Source organism: Panthera uncia (genome assembly GCF_023721935.1).
Source record: "Panthera uncia isolate 11264 chromosome B2 unlocalized genomic scaffold, Puncia_PCG_1.0 HiC_scaffold_24, whole genome shotgun sequence".
NCBI classification, from domain to species: Eukaryota; Metazoa; Chordata; class Mammalia; order Carnivora; family Felidae; genus Panthera; species Panthera uncia.
This window is the reverse complement of record NW_026057580.1, coordinates 111,476,819-111,496,642: the sequence shown is the minus strand read 5'-3', so window position 1 is coordinate 111,496,642 and position 19,824 is coordinate 111,476,819. Positions and strand designations below refer to the sequence as shown.

Sequence of the window (19,824 nt, the reverse complement as noted above, 5' to 3'; positions counted from 1 at the left end):
CCTAACAACTGGATTAAGTACTAAACAGGTCTAGGACAAAACTAAGATGTCTGCTCAAGGGAGAGTTGAGTGTTCAGGGTTAGTGTTGAGATTAAGAGAGCTTTTGGTTTGTATATCACTGAGAGGATACTCTTCAAACCCTGGACAGGAGTTATTGATCAGCCTTCTTTTATAACCAACCAGAATATCTTGTATCAATGTATACCTGAGTAGTTGCTTAAACTAAATTAATATTCTTAGGATGGAGACACTTGTGGGCTTGTTTTCCACAATTTTATGCTATTTCCCCACAAAAGGGCCAGTGAAGATGTAAGCCAATACCAGAGTGGGGGGAGGGGGGGGATGGAGGCCAGGATGGCTAGTCTTATGGGACATGCCTGAGATGGGACCCAAAGTTCATACTATTCCCAATAGACATGAATCTTCCAGAGGTTCTGGCATGAACCTCTGTGGTGTATGAGGCCAAGCCTCCTGCACACCTACTCTGGTTCCCCGCCGCGGGGTGTAGTGCCTGGCATACGCTGGCCAGGATGTGTAGCCAGTCTCAGATCCTTATGCTTCTTGGTCATTGCCCTCAGTGATGTGAGTCAATTCATCTTGGGTAGCTCTTGAGAATTATTCTTAGAACTGTGCCCATGAATTCAATTTTACTCCATGATAATCTGGGGATATTAATTGGATCTTTGTGGTATAATGATTGACAGACCAACTCACTCCTTACATAGAATGCGTTGGCTATGTTGTGTTTTGCCTGGTGTGATGGTTAATATTATGTGTCAGGCTTCAGGTCCAAGAATTATGACCTGAGTTGTAGGCAAAAGATGAGTCTGAAGATAAGTCAGGGGTTGAGAAGACAGGAATATGTCCTGAAGAAGCACGGGAGGGGGAAGTTTCAAAACTTGGGCCACACACAAGCAAGATAGGATTGAGCTCAATTTTATTGGCGTAAGTAATGTGGGAGGGGGTGGGGCAGCTGTTAAGGTGCGCAGAGCATGTCAGGGTTAACAAAAGAGAGCAACATAGTACATTCAAAGCTCAGCTCGCTGTGTGCGTGACTCGGGCACATCACTTACTATCTTCATGAAAAGAGGCATAATAAGCCACTGCACAGAGATGTGTAAATTAAGAGGTGACGTAGAGCCTTTGACCTAGTACCTAGCACACGATGAGGGTCTGCTCGCTAAGGTTGGTTCCCTTCTCCCTTTATGGATAGGATCAACCCACTACATACATGCCTTGTTCAATAAAAACACTCTCATTCTGAAACAAGTTCCTCTTCTCCTTTTCCAGTAGTCAATGTGTTCTTTGAGTGTGCAACCTAATTATAATTAGCCTGAAGATATGGGGATGAGGGGAAGCTCACTTCAAAACCTTTGTTAATGATGCTACATCTCTACCATCACTTTCTCTTTTAGCCTGGATCACTGATTTCATTTTAGCAATTTAAGTACTACCTTTGGTCCTATTAGCAATCCCAGCTATGCGAAGGGAAAGGTTGTACAGCAATTCTCACTTAGTTTCCTGCCTGGGTAGGATTTGCAATATGAGGGGTATAGAGTAAAAGAGGAAAAAAAAAAAAAAAGAATGTGGCTCAGGTCATTCCATGAACAGCCAGGGTTTGTATCCAAGCACGTGGAAATAACGCCTTATATAAAGATATCTGGCAGAGTGACTATTTGCCAATCCACTACTCATTTTCCCTTTCGTTCTCGAATTTCACATTTTTCAGACTGGAAATGCGCACAGCTAAATGACTACATTTCCCAGCCTCCTCGGTAGCTAAGCATAGCCTTGCACCTAAATTGAGTGGAATTTGTTGGGTGAATCTACCACAAGGATCCTTAAAAGGGAGAGAGTGGGGGCCCAGCCTTTTGTCCTTCCCTCTTCATGGGAAGGAGGTGAGATGGTTGGTGCTGCAGAGGCTGTTATGGATCATGAAGCGACTCTGAGGACAGAAGAGCTTGGGTCCTTGATAATTTCATGGCACTGTCATCCCAACCCTGGTTTACCTACCCCTGATCACTTTTACATGAGGGAATGAACATGCTTTCCTGTGCTTGAGACACTCAGTCACTAGAATATGAATGCAATTAATAACTGGCTCAAAATGATGTTATCTCAACCCATATTTTGTCTCCTCCAGCCAATATGTCAGTCTAAACCGTCGTAGGTCTTAGGATGGCTGTGAAGTAGCCTTGGGAAGTTTATTCAAGGGAAATGCACAATTATGATGCCTATGTGGCAGATGACATCCTGAGCTGGCTGGAGGAATTGGGGACAGAATCCAGTCAATTGTAATCTAACTCCTTGGGCCAATACTGAATGAATACTTCATATAGTGGCTGACTAAAAAAGAAAAAAAGAGGCCTGTTTATTGGGTGTGGCAGTCAAAGAAGGTAAAAGACTTCTCTTAACCTCCAGTATCCCCCAAATCCTTGGTGTCGATGTAGATACTCTCACAGTCCGAGTTGTTTCCTGGAAGGATGGAGGTGTTACAGATATGATGTTAGAGATGCTTCTATGGGACTGTTATTGTCACTACCTTACCCTCCAATTGTTGCTTGTTCAAAAGGGCATTTCCCCGAGGTGGTCAATGTAACAGAGAGAAAGCTCACAAGCAGGGGAGGGGTGGGGAGAAAGGGAATCCCAAGCAGGCTCCACACGGTCAGCAAAGAGTCAGCAAAGAGTCCCCCATGGGGTTTGATCCTACAAACCCAGGAGATCATGACCTGAGCCGAAATCTAGAGTCAGATGCTTAACCGTCTGAGCCACCCAGGTGCCCCGCAAGCAATACTGTTCTAACTAGCTTGCCCCCTCGTGGTAACGATGTCAGACTACCTGACTGAAAAACTGCTTTCAATGTGTCTCACTTCAACTAAAATGCTTCTTGCTTTCCTCTACCCAACCATATGTTTGGATTTTAAGGACATGCACAACTTGCCCCCAACCTGATTTTCCTCCTTTACCGGGTCGTATACTCTTGGTTTCCTGTCAGCATGCCCCAGGCCTCTTGCTGGGAAGTCAGCTCAGTGGTTCTTGTTTACTATTCCCCAACCCAAATGCTAGTCATCCTTGTGGAGGGGTGGGGGTAGGGGTGGAAGAGAGTAGCTGAAAATCTATGCAGCACCTACTCTATGGTTCCTTTTATATTATTGTATTCAATAAGGACCCAACATAGATCAATAATAGTGTAAAGCTTTCCTAACTTCTATACAGGGAGGATTCACACAATTCAGGATTGTTTAGTACAGCTCATTACACTGTAAGAAACAGCACGAAAGAATCCTTCCTCTTGTACTTTTTAAAATACTCTCCGGAGCAGTTGGTTCGTGGAAGTCATCCCCAACACACACACTCAGGACGTGACTGCTAAGGCTTAGTAATCAAGAAAGTATGGACTTTCGGTTCTAATCCGCTATTTTACTTATTAACTGTGTGATCAGGGCAACCTGCTAAAATTTAGTGAGCTCATTACTGTCGCCTGGGGTCAACGATACCTACCCGGGAGTGAAATAAAGATCAATGTATATAAACCCTGCTGCGTAGTCCCTGGCACCTCGTGTTTAGTAACACTATTATCAGACGGCCCTGGGCTTGGCTCCGGCCCGAAGGTCAAGTTCATTAGAAAAGCAAGGTCACTCCTGGCAGTGGTTAGAGGAGCATTGTTGCTACACCTTACCAGCGCCCAGGACCCTCCTCACTGAGGGATCCTGGCCCGCTAGGGCGCGCCAAGCCAGCTCAGGGAAACCGCAGCTTTCTCTCCGAGAAGGTCGCCGGACCGCAGGCCGACCCCGGAGTGCCGGCAGCAGCTAAGAGGCGGGGAAGCACCGGCCCCACCAGCCAAGGCCCTCCCAGCGGACCTCCGAGGGGCGGGGCTTCAGGTCGTACCATCTTACACCGTGAAGGGGGGGGAAGCATAGCCTTTCTTTTGGCCACACGCACAGAAGCGGGCAGGGGGGCGCTGCGGTTCTTCTGACTCCCTGAATAAGGTCCCTCATGTGCCTCTTTCTCGGGTCCCTTGGGCCCCCAAAGGGGGCGGGCTGGCGCAGGGAGCGGAGACGGCGCGCTGCGCGTCCCCCCCCCCACGGTGTGGGAGCGGCGGGCGCAGGGGGCGGAGCCCGTGGAGGACGGCGGTGTCCTTGCGGCGCCGCCGGGGACGCGGGTCAGTGTACGCCGGTGGGTCGGCGCGGTGACTCGAATTCAGGAAAGCGACTAGCGGCATCGCTCACTATGTTGTCCCGGGCAGCGCTCAGGTGAGGCGCCCGAGCGGCGCGTAGCAGCGGGGACGGGTCACGGCCCCGAGGGCGAGGGGTGCGGGCGGCCTCCTCCAGCGGCCCCGCTCCCTCCGTACCCGCGCTGGCGCGGCGGCTCCCGGGTACCTACGGGGACGCGGCGTGGCGGGGACGCCGCGGGCGTCCCTGCCGGAGGGCAGGTGGCCTCTGAGCACATCCGGGTGCTGCCGCGGCGCCGTTTAATGCTTCAGAGAATGTGGAGGGCGAGCGAGCAAGCGATAGAAAGGCCCAGATGCGCCCGGACGTCCGTAGACCTGTCTGCGTAGACACGTGAGCGAATCGGTGTGTGTGTCTGCTCTCTTTCCAGCTCGAGCAGGACGCTGGTGCCGGCGCTGGGGGCTCTGGGTTCCAGGCAGAAGCACAGCCTCCCCGACTTGCCGTACGATTATGGCGCCCTGGAGCCTCACATCAACGCCCAGATCATGCAGCTGCACCACAGCAAGCACCACGCGACCTACGTGAACAACCTGAACGTCCTCGAGGAGCGGTATCGAGAGGCGCTGGAGAAGGGTAGGTGCCAGGCCGCCCGCCGGTGAGAAACCGCGCGGGGAAACGTGACGGCGACGCGGTGCCCCTCGGTTCCGTGGGGCCGCTCCACGCGCTCTTGAACTCAACCAGGGGTCAGACTTCACAAGGAAGGTGCCCATTTTGTGGGAAACTGAAACAGGCTTGTGGTTATTTGCTAATACTTTAGACTTCAGCGTAACACTATCATACGGACGTCACACTTTAGTTTTTAAAGAGCTCAGTCGGCAAAACCAGTCGAGTGTGGACTTTGTGGGTCTGGGTCTGGGGATGTGTTTTAATGTCTCTGTACAAAATAGTATTGCACTTTTCAGTCTATCGATCAGTGGCTTGCAGGAGGAAAATAATTGTACGTATTGCTTAATACGCTACACAGTTCAAAAGGTATTTTTTTTCTTAAGCATATTTTTGATGACGTTCAGCCCTCTGAAATTTGTTGGGTAAATTTCAGACGGTGGCAGCTTGTTGAATGGGGGCATCTAGCGGGAAAGTGTAGTATTTCAGCCCGGTTGTGGATGAAGTAACCGTCTAAACAGAAACAAGAGGAAATTGCCACATTCTGGAAGATTTGTGACAGGAACCTGGAGCATGGGGAAAACGTTTGGTACTTGTTCGGGGAAAAGGTTCGGGGTTTTAGAAAATAACAAATTCGGGAAAGATGTGGTAATGATGACAAGGTGGGGAATATCCCGATTGTGAAATTGTTTCCTGCGTGACAACATCTGACAACTTGAACCTTTCTTTTCAATATTTTAAAAACAACTTGAATTTCAATCCTTTCCTTGCGCAATCACATCTTTACTTGTGTAACAGAAGCTACTGAAAAAAAAAGCTTTACATTATGTGGTGCTATGTTGCCTATAAGTTACTAAGTACCTGCAGAGCTTTTTCTTTTATTTATTTTAAAAAAATATTTTAAAGACTATTGAAGGGTTAAATTTTGATGTTTGAAAATTTGGGGCAGTAATGTAAGTGAAATAACATCATCGATCTCATTATAAGGAAGTAAATAAATACTTTTCAAACAGAAGTATTTAACTTTTATTGTATTTTACAGGAAAAAAATGGAAACCAAAGAAATTGTTGAACTTAAGAAAAGTATTCTTAAAAGCAGATACTAAAGCCTCCCAAATTTCTGTTATCATCATTATTATTTTTTAATGCAAGCTCTATGCCCAATGTGGGGCTCAAACTCACAACCCTGAGATCAAGAGTCGCATATTCTACCGACTAAGCCAGCCAGGTGCTCCCCAAATTTCTATTAAAACTTAAAAATGATTAAACTTTAAGAGATTGCAATTATTAAGTTAGTTTTTAATAAGCATGTTTCTTTCCCATTAGAAAAATTTAGTTACTGTTGATTTATTAGAAAACAATATAGGGGCTCCTGGGTGGCTCAGTCGGTTGAGCATCTGACTCTTGATTTGGCTTGAGTCATGATCCCAGAGTTGTGGAGTCAAGCCCTGTGTCGGGCTCCAGACTGAGCATGGAGCCTACTTGGGATTCTCTCTCCCTCTGACCCTCTCCCCCTGAGCCTCTCCCCCATTTGGGCTCTTTTCTCTAAAACTAAAACTATACGCGCGCGCGCACACACACACACACACACGTGTTTATATATATGTATATATGCATACATATGTGTATATGTTTGCATGTATATAAATATATATAAAACGTGTGTGCGCATGTATATATGTGTGTATACACACGTGTATGTATATGTATATAGAAATATATAAACATACAAACATTTATATTTAGGATGACTTTCCTAGAATAATTACTAAGACACTGATCTGTAAGAAAATTATTTTGCAAACATAACAACAACAACAACAATGAGAAGTTGGCATCTTAAAACAGCTCTCCAAGATTATCTGTGTATTCTGGTATCACTCGGCCCTCTCCTCCTTTCTGAGATGTGCCCAAAGAGCAGATTAGAGAACCTTTTCTATCATGTAAACTCCCTACACACAGAGTCCTCAGTGGTTCTGTGTATCTTCCACTTTGCCTCTTAATGTCTGGTGAATAATAAGCACTCAGGACTTCTTTCTTTTTTTTTTTAATTTTTTTTTTTTTTTTAACATTTATTTATTTTTGACACAGAGACAGAGCATGAACAGGGGAGGGTCAGAGAGAGGGAGACAGAATCTGAAACAGGCTCCAGGCTCTGAGCTGTCAGCACAGGGAAGTGCTGGGAAGGGAATTCCCATTTTTCCTAATAGTTAATCTTAGTTTCTTGAAGGCCTGGAAAAGAATATTTTATTTTGCCTTCTTGTTCAGCAAGGTAGAAAAAGTCTTCAAATGTGACTTTTTTTTTAAAGTGCAGATAGCAGAGAATTAATTTTTCTTCCATAAAAGCTACATTTAATATATTCAATTATCTAATCAATCAACAAACGTTCATCAAGTGCCTGGTATGTAGGAGGCAATCTAGCAGCCCCTGGGATACAGCAGTGCAAAGAATTCCTTGTTGTTATTGGAGCTTTCATTCTGGTGGGGAGACAGATGAATGAGTAAATAAATATGTAGTATGCCAGGGGTCTTAAGTCCTCTCGAGCAAAACAGGTTGGGGAAGTGGTGGGGAAGTGCCCATTTTCTCTTGTGGTTTGAGAAGGCTTCTCTGATGAGGGTGACGTTTCAGCGGAGGCCTGAAGGAGAGATGTGGGAACAAACCACGAGGCTATCTTCAGGAAGGGTGTTCCGGGACGGGCAGCCGCCATCAGTAGAAGCCGTAAGCTGGGCGCATGCCGAGCCCCTGTTGTACGTGCAGGGAGACCAGTGTGGCCAGAGCTGGGCCAGCGAGGAGACACAGAGGATCAGATGATTTGCCCCTCTGAAGCCAGTTGTAGGGACTTGGGGTTCATCGAGTGAGAGGAACAGCCTTTGGAGGGGTCTGGCTCAAGGATGCTGCACTCACTTTGGGGTGTAGAGGAGCCCTCCGGCCACTATTGGGAACAGAGTGTTGGGGGGGCACATGTGGAAGCCGGAGACCAGGGCGGGGTGGTGGCTCAGATGCAGGCAGGTGATGCTGCTGGTCTGTACCACAGGTTAGCAAGAGGGGGTCAGATTCTGGATCTTTTTTTTTTTTTTTTTAATTTTTTTTTTTTTTTAATGTTTATTTCTGAGGCAGAGAGAGACAGAGCATGAGTGGGGGAGGGTCAGAGAGAGAGGGAGACACAGAATCAGAAGCAGGCTCCAGGCTCTGAGCTGGGAGCACAGAGCCCGACGCGGGGCTCGAACTCACGGACCGTGAGATGACCTCAGCTGAAGTCTGTCGCTCAACCAACTGAGCCACCCAGGGGCCCCATGGATCTTTTTTAAAGGGAGAGCTGGCCTTGCCAGTGAGTATGTTGGTGGGCTATATGTGAGGAAAGGAGTAAGGAGTAAGAAAGGGCAAGTTATCAGAAATGCCCTGTGAAAAATAGCTGGCACTTGCTGTGATGAGGAAGGCCATTGGAGAGTAACTTTGGGATTAAAATTCTCGAGTTCAGTTTTGAATATGCTGAATTTTTTGTTAATGTAACATTGAACTATTTTCCAATGAATAGTTGTCTATCTAGAAAATGAGAGCTGAAAATGTACCATTTAAAAAAAAAAGTCTATTTACTTGTTTATTTTAAGTAATCTCTACCTCCAATGAGGGGCTCAAACTCACAACCCTGAGACCCAAGAGTTACATGCTCTACCGACTGAGCCAGCCAGGCGCCCCTGAAAATTTACTATTTAGTCTGTGAAAGCACACATTTCAACCTTCCACTATTTTCTATTGTTCTCTTTGTTATTGCTGAAATGTTTTTTTTATAATTTTTTTTTTTTCATTTTAGAGAAAGTGAGTGGGGGAGTGGCAGAGAGAGAGAGAGACTTAAGGATCTTAAGCAGGCGCCACACTGAGCGTCGGACACGGGGCTCGATCCTATGACCCTGGGATCATGCCCTGAGCTAAAATCAAGAGTCAGATGCTCAACTGACTGAGCCATCCAGGCGCCTCTGAAATCTTTTCTATCCAAGAAAACTTTCACTTCTTTGAAGCTCAGGAAAGAATTTTCTACTAGCTTTGCCCCTGATGCCGGACCTCTCATTAGTTGTTCACGTTACTAATTGAAATTGAAAATCCACTGGAACAAATAATTTTTAAGTAAATCTTTTTTTTTTTTTTTTTTTTTTGTAGAATCTTGAAATTGTGGGATTTTAGGACTTATAGGGATGTTACAGATAAGCAAGTACAATTACCTGATGTTTTACAAAGAGAGCAAATGGTGCATAGAACGTTTGAAAAGAAAGAATTTTAAAGAATATGTTTGCATCTTTACATTTCAGGTGACGTTACAACTCAGGTAGCTCTTCAGCCTGGGCTGAAGTTCAATGGTGGAGGCCATATCAATCATTCCATCTTCTGGACGAACCTGAGCCCTAAGGGTGGTGGAGAGCCCAAAGGTTGGTAGATATTGGTGCAGTCTTAGCTACATTTGTGCATGATAGGAATGGCTGTTGCTTTTCTTACGTTAATTCTCTCTGAGGTGTCACAGTGGCATATTTTTCCTAGCAAGGAGTACAACAAAGGTGTGACTTTCAAAGGGACATATGTAGGAACGGAGAATATATTCAGGGAGTTATTGTGTCTTCAGATTTTATACACACACACACACACACAGTGTCAGATATGATGTCAACTTTTGTCAAAATGTACTGTATTTTACATTAGAACAAGACCAGGAAACAGTTTTTAGAAGAAGTGAGTGCCCTGGGTGGGGTAAGACACTTGATCATTCTGTACTTCCTTCATCTGTAAGGTACAGGGATAATAATAGATCCGTTTTGACAATTAAATAAGTTACCAGATATAAAATGCTTCGAATAGTGCTTTTTGCTATTATTTTACTACTCTCCCCAGCTGATAAAGAGTCAGTTGTCCCAGGAAATTGGGTTTTCCAGGACACGTGCAGGTAGCGAGGGGAGTACAGAGCCAATGGCCTTGCTCACTCTGGCTGGTTTACGTGACTTACCATGTCCTGCGTGGAGGCCCAGACGACTTTAATTAGCCTCCTCACCCCAGGGAAGATGCGGGGCATAAGAAGAGCTCTCCTTGTCCCTGGGGCTTCTGGTGCACACCTTAAGTTTCTGTGGCTTTGTTCGTTTTTAATTGGTGTATGGTAAGCATCTCATGTACTTGTGATAAGCAGTCTCATTTGGAAGTAAAGGTGAATGGGGAAGTCAGCATGGGAAGCTGGACATTCTTTTTTTTTTTTTTTTTTTTCCTGAGTTAGGTGTGGAGACGGTGATGTAATACTGTTGACGTTTGGTGAGTTAGCAGAATGTCAGATATGCCCATATTCAGCCAGTGGTACTTTGCGACTTTGGGTTGTCTGTACCACTTTATTCTGTCATTTGTGCTTATAATAGATAATTACTTTTATTTTTGAATTTTCGGTTTTTTTAAGTAGGCTCCAATTGCAGGGCTTGAACTCATGATCCTAAGATCAAGACCTGGGCTGAGATCAAGAGTCAGACACTTCAATGACTGAGCCACCCGGGCACGACGATAATTACTTTTAACTCAGTGGGAAAAGAGAAGTGATATTTTTAGCCTACTTGATTTAGTTGATGTGCTCCATCTAGAATTATATTCTACATTGCCAGAGAATAAAAGGGCTGTAGCTCTTATAGTGTACCCTCAGTTCGGTGATAAAAGACAAAATTACTCTTCTTAAAATTATATAATTGTGATAAGAAAGATCTCAGCTGCCGTGGGGAAGAACCAAATAACAGCCATAAAATTTTACTATTCCCAAATCGAGACAGAGTAGGTAGGGTAGAAATCAAAGTAAAAGTTTTCTGTAAAAGGGGGGGGAAAAAGCTAATGAAAAAATTACTCCTTTTCTGATGGAAATAGCACAGCGAAGGAAGAACTTGCTCTAACTTGGTTCAGTAATAAACATGTGAATTAAAATTGTGAGATCTTGTGATGCCAGTGTGAGGGCAGGAGAAACAGTGCTAACTAGGCTCACTGGGTTATGTTACATCTTCCCTATGAGGTCGTCCAGTTTCTGGTGCCATATGACAAGAATATTTTAATATATGGAATAGAATTCTTGATTGTAATTGTTGCAGTCTGTTCATTTGTGGGTATTTTTGGATTTATTTTTTAAATAGGGGAATTGCTGGAAGCCATCAAACGTGATTTTGGTTCCTTCGACAAGTTTAAAGAGAAGTTGACCACTGTATCTGTTGGCGTCCAAGGCTCAGGTTGGGGTTGGCTTGGTTTCAATAAGGAACAGGGACGCTTGCAGATTGCTGCTTGTTTTAACCAGGATCCCCTGGAAGGAACAACAGGTTAGCTTTGAAAATTATTTCACATTCATTAGTGGGAAATGGTTCACTGTAAACCATTTACCTTGAAATAAGGAACACGAGCAGTGGTTAAACCTATCGTGAGCATGTACTAAATCTTAACAGATGATACCCAGAGCCTCGTGTAAGCAGAAATGCTCTAAAAGTCCTTGATGTTTTGTAACATTAGCACATGTAATTTTACAGATACATTAACAAAAAATGTTTTTTTTATCAAAACATTTTTTTAATGTTTGTTTATTTTTGAAGGAGAGAGAGACAGAGTGTGAGTGGTGGGGGTGGGCAGGGAGAGAGGGAGACACAGAATCCGAAGCAGGCTCCAGGCTCTGAGCTGTCAGCACAGAGCCCGATGTGGGGCTGGAACCCACAGACCATGAGATCATGACCTGAGCTGAAGTCGGACGTTCAACTGACTGAGCCACCCAGACCCCAGGTGCCCCTAACAAAAAATGTTTTAAACATAAACTCTGCTTCATTGGACAGAATTCATGTCAGCTTACATAATTGCATGCACTGAAGTTGGATAAACACCACAAAAGAGGAAAAGACCTATAAGCTGAGTACAGCTTCAGCCCTGGGACGCAGCCCGTCTGCTGAGCACCTGTGGTCAAACTGGGACTAGAGCTCAGGTTTCCAGACTTCTGCCTTTTGGGGGATTTGGTCCAGGAAAATATTTGGCTTAGAGGCTCCAGGCTGGCTTCACCAATTCCTTTTTCATGTTCAGCCAGATTGAATTAGAATGTCTTTAGGAGATAGTCCTGAGACATTGATCTTCAGATGTAATGCACCTACAGTGATGTCTTTTTTGTTTTTTAATTTATTTTTTAATGTTTATTTATTTTTGAGAGAGGGAGACACAGAATACGAAGCAGGCTCCAGGCTCTGAGCTGTCAGCACAGAGCCCGATGCAAAGCTTGAACCCACAAACCGTGAGATCATGACCTGAGCTGAAGTCAGACGTTTAACTCACTGAGCCACCCAGGCACCCCAAGACCTACAGTGACATCTTAACGGCAATCAGCAGTAGTTCTCAGCCACGTTTTCTTTTCTTTACTTTTTTTTTTAAAGATACTTAACTTATTTAGGTTTATTTATTTTGTGAGAGAGAGAGAGAGAGAGAGGGAGGGGCGGAGAGAGAGGGAGGATCCCAAGCAGGCTCCAAGCCTAGCACAGAGCCCGACGCGGGGCTGCATCTCACGACCACGAGATCATGACCTGGGCTAAAACCAAGAGTCTTGACGCTTAACCAGCCAAAGCACCCAGGCGCCTCTCAGCCACATTTTCTGCCTCTACACACGTCTGCAGACTTGCTTACATGACTCACTTTCCTGGGTATATTCAGATTTAGCCAAAATCTGAACGGCTCTTTTGGGAAAGAGATGCCACAGAATTTGTAAAACCAACAGAAGATTTGTGAGCACTGACTAGAGAGTCGGGTATATCTTTGAAGGCACCTGGCCGAAAGGCTAATTTCTAGGTAAATCCTGGCTACACCTGCTTCCCTTCCACTTGAAGAAAGCCCATTGGAATGAAAATAAGTGGAAGTCATGGCAATTTATGTAGGGGAGAAATCATTTATAAACTTTGTTACCTTAATTACTCATAATGAATGATGAATGACATACCTCACCACTGATCAAGACCTACTGGTTGATCATTGTTTTCCTAGAGGAGGCTGTCATTCAGTTGGAGAGTTTCTGAAAATGAATGTTGCATAAATATAATTCTTTGCATGTACTATTTCATTTCTAAGAATTGTGTCTTTTTCTTTAGTCCTATTCAGTTTTCCTTGTTAACTGTTATTTCTCTAAATGTCTCATAAATGCTTTGTATTCTCTAAGACTGACATTATTAGCCTTGGGAGCAGAGCAGTTTTCCTAAAACTCCCCTGACTGCTTGGGACCTTCGGAAGGTGCTCAGCCACCCCATAAACATGGCATCCTTACCGGTACCCCCAAGAATTGCCTCATGGATAGATTTGTTGGTATTTTAAGCATTGCTGTTAAAATACTGTACTTAATTTTCCCAAGTCTTTAAAAAATTTTTTGCTATTTATCACGTTTTCTTCCAAAGAGTAAAGTTTAAGGGCGCCTGGGTGGCTCAGTCGATTAAGCATCTGACTTCAGCTCAGGTCATGATCTCACAGTTTGTGAGTTCAAGACCTGCGTGGGGCTCACTGCTGTCAGTACGGAGTCCACTTCGGATCCCCTGTCTCCCTTTCTCTCTGCCCTTCCTCCTACCTCTCTCTCAAAAATAAATAAACATTAAAAAAATTTTTTTTGAAGAGTAAAGTTTCAAATTTTTTATAGGGTATTTATTCTTAGGCAAATTTTCTCTTTGTAAAAGAAGCTGAAAAATGGATGGGAATTTTGCAAAGGGTAATTTGGGTAATTTGGTGTGCATAGGATAATCGAGAAGAGACAATAATATTTCAGATTGAAATTCACAGCTTTTGCTTTTTTTCCCCTCTTCTTTCCAATAGGTCTTATTCCACTGCTGGGGATTGATGTGTGGGAGCATGCTTATTACCTTCAGTATAAAAATGTCAGACCGGATTATCTAAAAGCTATTTGGAATGTAATCAACTGGGAGAACGTAACTGAGAGATACATGGCTTGCAAAAAGTAAAACATCATTACACTGAGCAGAACAAGCTTTTTACGACTATTTTCATAGCAGTGCAGAGTACCGTAGTATACCAGTAATCTGCTCTATAGTAGCATTTCTTAATGTAGGTTCTTCAAGTATTTGATAAACATGATTTAATGCTGTGAACTTCCTGTTTTCAAATTTTATTATTGGGCAACGGAAAACAGTAAGTGCTTTGTATGATTTAGTCTTGATTGAACATTTTCTTCAAGAGCTGAAATAGCTAGGAGGTTATAATTGTCGTCATAAAGCCATCAAAAATATCTCAGCCCTGTCCCCTTAGGGCCGCTGGAGAAGCCTTTTGACCCTATTGCAGTTGTAGAAAACCTGGTCCTTTGCCCCAGTTGTTTATAGAAGATTAAATTTATTTCCCAAGGGAAACGTTCCTCGTTTCTGTTGAAAACTGCTCTTTTTGTAAGTAATCTTCTGTCTACTAGTACTTCTGGTAGATATCACCCATTGGCCTTTAATTATTTTTGGTCACGTGTTACACAGGGTTAACACCATGTTGTCTTTTAAAAAATATAACTTGATTGCTAATTGAGAATTGCTTTATTATGACAAGGAAATAGTCGTGCATTTGAATTTTTCTGTTGGGAGAAATAGGAGGACTTGTGTGTGAAATTTTGTCATCAGACAGAAATATGTGTTGTGTACATGCTCAAAATGGGCAGATTCGGGCCTTGTTGATAAAATGAGTGTTGGGAATGGGGCCACAGATCATTCTGGCGGGGCACTTGCCCCCGCCTTCAAGTCCTGTTCATGAGCATCGCTTGGGGTGGGGGGAACCAGCCTGAATCAGGTGCTGCCTGCCCACAGAGGCAAAGGAGTTGGTTTCTGGATGTGGTCAGCAGCGTGTCCCCATCCAGGAACATTTTTTTTCAAAGACTTGTTTTTGAGTTACTCTATCATTTTTATCTTTTCTTTTAAAAAATGTACAGTCACTATAGACACTTTATATTGTTTAGTCCTTTCAGTAAAGGCAAACGATACCCATACTCCAGTGACCCAACATGTCAAATTATGTTCCTGGTTAGCTTTTGCAGATGGGACTGTTTAAATGTAGCAGGGATCCTTTCTGTAATTTGGCTTAACATTGTCATGCATTCCATGTTTCATTATTTTCTTTATTTATACTGGCTGTATAATTTATCAATTGGACACTTCCTAATTTATTTTACATTTCTGATACTGAATAGTTCATTGGTTTCTAATTGTTATTCAAATAATGTTGTGGTGAACAACCCACATAGGTTTTGCCTTCTATTGGAATATTTTTTCTGTATAGGTTTTTTCTTAAACCTATTCAGTAACAGAATGTTTTCCTAAGTTAGTGTATTATTTTTTCCCCCAAAATTTATTCTTTTTTTTTTTTTGGCTTGCTAAAATGGAGTAACTTAGCAGTTTCAATATTGAAGACTGAAGTAAAGAAAAATTTTAATTTAAGGCGCTTTTGTTTTAGAATTCAAGTAGAAAGTACTTAGGCTTTCTGAATTGTCAGCAGTGTTGATGAGACCAGTGGTAGCTCTTTGTGTGCCTGTGGATTGAAAACACTTTGGAGACAAAGATTGCCATGCTTTCTCCCACAATAAAGTCACTTTTGTGGAGCACAGATGGGAGTCATGTGATTACTGCTTACATATATACATATATACACATGCATGCCTATATAGATATATACACACATATATATGCATACACGTATATATAAACAAGGCAGTGACTCTGTTTAAATGATCCATGTAGAAAAGTAGAACTTTTTGAAAGATGGGCTTTTGAATATAAGTAGTCTGCCAGATCATGGTTTGTATTGAACTAACAAAGATACGCAGAGACTCCTGATTCATACAGTGCCTTTTGACTTTTACTAAGCTTTAGCATTTCAAAAAAATTCAATGTTGAAATTTCTATGGGGCTCTATTTTTGCCTCGATTTTACGTTGAGGGAGTGAGCGAAAGCACACTGTTCTTCTCTAAGGTTTTGGTTTCTCCTCCCCATCAGATTTTAAGAGACTAAGGTAAATTACAGATAAAGATTTTAATCATCCAGTGGAAAATGAGACTTTAAGATTTTGTTCAGCCCCGTTTTTCATTGTGGAAATAAATAAAAAAGGTAAAAGCGGCTGCTTCTGAAATAAACCCAAGTGTTGTTCATCCAAGAGGGATTTTTGTGGCCGAATCAGCAGTGCCTGCTCTAGTTTTAAATGTGCTTCCAACGCCATAGTGTGATTCGTACTGAAGGAAAACAGGACACAAGGCAAATACTGCCTGAGGTAGAATCTACTGCTTGAACCATTGTGTAATAATTAAACTTTGATGTTGAGAAATCACAGTTTTACTGCACACCTCAAATTCATGATCTTAAAATGAGATTTGAGTTTCCGGTGAATACCTTTAAAAAAAGTACCACCGGAACCATAAAATTAAGATTGATTGGTGTTGTGAGTCCTCTCTAGAACTAAGTCTAAATACAAATTCTATTTCCTGTTTTGATTTCAGGGGAGCTACTGTTTGGGAAAGCTATTAGGTAAATGTTTTATAAATTACTGTTTCTCATTTTCAGTCATACCTAATGATTTTGGCAAGCTAATGTCCTGTTTTCTTAGGTACGCATCAAACCTGGCACACATCAGAAATCCTATAAAGTCCTGGATAGTTTTCATTTAATTAATCGATAGAGAAACACTTATTTTCCTATTGTAAGTGTGAAGCTTTTTGATTGTTAATAAAAGAATCTACCAACCATCAAAAAGAGGTCTGCATTATGCATGTGTGTTAAAACATTAGTAATCCTGTAATGCTTTGTCATTTTTACTGCTTTTCTGTGGGAAAGGGATAGTAAATGTTAGGTAGCATTTTAAGCATTCTTAAAACCCAGAAGGCATATGAACTCTCTCCAGTCATATCTATAGTAACATGTGATAATAGCATAGTGTTTTTGTTTCATTCATTTTTTATTTTAGAGCATGAGTCAGGACAGGGGCAGAGTGGGGGGGGGGGGAATCTTTTTTTTTTTTTTTTTTTTAATTTTTTAAGGTTTATTTATTTTAGAGACAGAGTTCTAGTGGGGGAGGGGCAGAGAGAGAGGGAGACACAGAATCTGAAGCAGGCTCCAGGCTCTGAGCTGTCCGCACAGAGCCTGATGCGGGGCTCAAACTCATGAACCGTGAGATTATGACCTGAGCAGAAGTCAGAGCAGCTTAACCAACCGAGGCACCCAGGTGCCCCGGAGAGAGTATCTTAAGCAGGCTCCTTGCTCAGTGTGGAGCCCAACACGGGGCTTGATCCCATGACCCTGGTGTCACGACCTGAGCCCAAATCAAGAGTCAGATGCTCAACCAACTGAGCCACCCAGGCACCCCAACAGCATAGTATTTTCTATAAATTGTAAAGTCGCAACATCTTTGAACACTAACCAGATGTAGAATATTGCCCTAACTACATACAGCACATCTTGTGATAATTGGCTGTTTACTTCTTTTTTTTCCATAAAATTCTGGGCTGGTGATATTTTATCCACTCTCGTATTGGGTATGAGCTTACCTCATGAATCTTTCCCTGGACTGTTTGAAGGATAATCTTGGAAAGGGAAGTGAGGTGCACCTATGTTGGGTGAAGTCTCTGCTCTTCTGTGTGTGCTTGAGAACAGGTGCGGTTCTCAAGATTCTTCTGGAACATATTAAAAAGACTAAGACCTCAGACTGTGGAAAGGAAAGGATGTGCGGTTCTGAGTCCCACTGTCGCTCTCAGTGCTCGTCTTGACATAGTGGTAATTCTAGCTTTGTCTCGGCCCCCGCTAAAGCACAAGCTCCAAGAAGGCCAGGGACAGAAGATTCTTGTTCGTGTCTTTGCGACTGAGCACACAATTCTAGGCCCATTTTCAAATATTTTTATTAAGTGGTGTGGAGGGGAGGGGAGGTGGTGGGCATTGAGGAGGGCACCTGTTGGGATGAGCACTGGGTGTTGTATAGAAACCAATTTATATATACATATATACATATATATAAAAATAATAAAAAATAAAGATCTTGGTGGAAAAAAACCCAAATGGTGTGATTTAATACAGGCCTCGTAAATACATGTATTTGCAAGGTTCAGGTCACCTCAGCAAGTTCACCTATCAAAACCCAGAAGGACGTTTGAAGGCAGAGCTGCTGTGACCGCGAAGGCCTTATGCTTGCTCGTCTCCCTGTTGCCTTCGCCCGCGGCCCCGGGAGAACAATGAGTCAGGTCCCGGCAGGCCCGGGTCCCGGTCCTGGTGCTTTGACTCAGGTCAGCTGTGTGATACTGGTCAGCCTGCCTGCTTTGGGTCCTGTCCCTCTGATGTGGAACGATGGGTTTGGAGAGAGCATCTTAGGTGCCAACTCTAGCATTTGAGGGATTTATCTGTGTACTGACCAAACTTACGGTGGATGAATGAATACTGAGGATACGAAATGGTCATGTCATTTGCAAAGGGCATCCATTTGGCTTATGTCCCTTGAACAAGGGTTCTCGGACAATAGCCTTGCTGGTGTTCATTGTGGCTCCATCTTTCACCGGGGCTCAGGAAGGATGCTGGGAGGAAAACCAGCGAGTCTTTTAGCCTCTGGTCCCCACTAACATTTTTAAGTGGTATCAAAAGGAGCGGTTCACTTGGCTAAGCTGTCTCCTGAGTGCCAACTCGTATGAAGTGCACCTCAACTAAATTTGGCCTTTATTCCTTTTATCTCCCCTGGCCAGGAACAATGTGATTCATCTATCATTGATTAGGAATATGTTATTTTGCTTTTATTTATCTGAGAGAGAGACAGAGGGAGAGAGAGAATCCCAAGCAGGCTCCACACTGTCAGCACAGAGCCTGATGCAGCGCTCGAACCCATGAAGCCATGAGATCGTGCCCTGAGCCGAAACCAAGAGTCAGGTGCTTAACCTGTGCCACCCAAGCACCCCTGTTACTTCTTTATTGCCTTATTAGGAGATATTATCCTATATGCCATTGACTTGTGAAATTCTTAGTGAACCCGTGTTAAATTCTGGCAAAGATTAAAAAAAAAAAAAAAAAAAAAAGAGAGATCTTGGGGCTCGAACTCATGAACCATGAGCTGATGACCTGAGCTGAAATCAAAAGTTGGACACCTAAATGACTAAGCCACCCAGGCGCCCTTCTTGAGGTTTTGGTTTTAGCAATTCTGACAGATGTGAGGTGATACTGTGGTTTTGATTTGCATTTCCTTGATGGTGAGTGATGTTGAGCATCTTTTCATGTGTCTGTTGGCCATCTGTATGTCTCCTTTGGGGAAATGTCTGTTCATGTCTTCTGCCCATTTTTTAATTGGACTGTTAGCTTTTTGGGTATTGAATTGTATAAGTTCTTTATATATTTTGGATACTAACCTTTTATTGGATATGCCATTTGCAAATAATCTTCTCTCGGTAGGTTGTCTTGTAGTTTTGTTGATTATTTACTTTGCTGTGCAGAAGTTTTTATTTTGATGAAGTCCCAATAGTTTATTTTTACTTTTGTTTCCCTTGCCTCAGGAGACATATTTATAAAGAGGTTGCTATGGCTGATGTCAGAGAAATTACTGCCTGATGTCTCTTGTAAGATTTTTATGATTTCAGGTCTCACATTTAGGTCCTTAATCCACTCTGAGTTTATTTTTGTGTGTGATGTAAGAAAGTGGTCCAGTTTCATTCTTTTGCATGTAGCTGTCCAGTTTTCCCAACAGCATTTGTTGAAGAGACTATCTTTTTCCCATTGCATATTCTTGACTCCTTTGTCAAAAACTAATTGGCCCTATCATTGTGGGTTTATTTCCCGGCTCTCTATTGTGTTTTATTGATCTATTTGTCTATTTTTGTGTCAGTACCATACTGTTCGGATTACTACAGCTTTGTAGTATATCTTGAACAGGGATTGTGATACCTCCAGTCTTGTTCTTGATCAAGATTGTTTTGGCAATTTTGGGTCTTTTGTGGTCTCTAGTCTCTCTAGGTTTTCTATATATATTATCATGTCATCTGCA

General features: G+C 42.9%; 1 protein-coding gene across 1 annotated transcript; it reads left to right on the top strand.

The window, feature by feature from the left end:
* Positions 1-4,142: 4,142 nt before the first annotated feature.
* Positions 4,143-18,865, top strand: SOD2 (superoxide dismutase 2). Its single transcript, XM_049654532.1, has 5 exons — positions 4,143-4,253; positions 4,600-4,802; positions 9,138-9,254; positions 10,971-11,150; positions 13,651-18,865. The coding sequence occupies exons 1-5, from the start codon at positions 4,231-4,233 to the stop codon at positions 13,794-13,796; spliced, it is 669 nt and encodes a 222-aa protein (XP_049510489.1). The 5' UTR covers positions 4,143-4,230; the 3' UTR covers positions 13,797-18,865.
* The last annotated feature ends 959 nt before the right edge of the window (positions 18,866-19,824 follow it).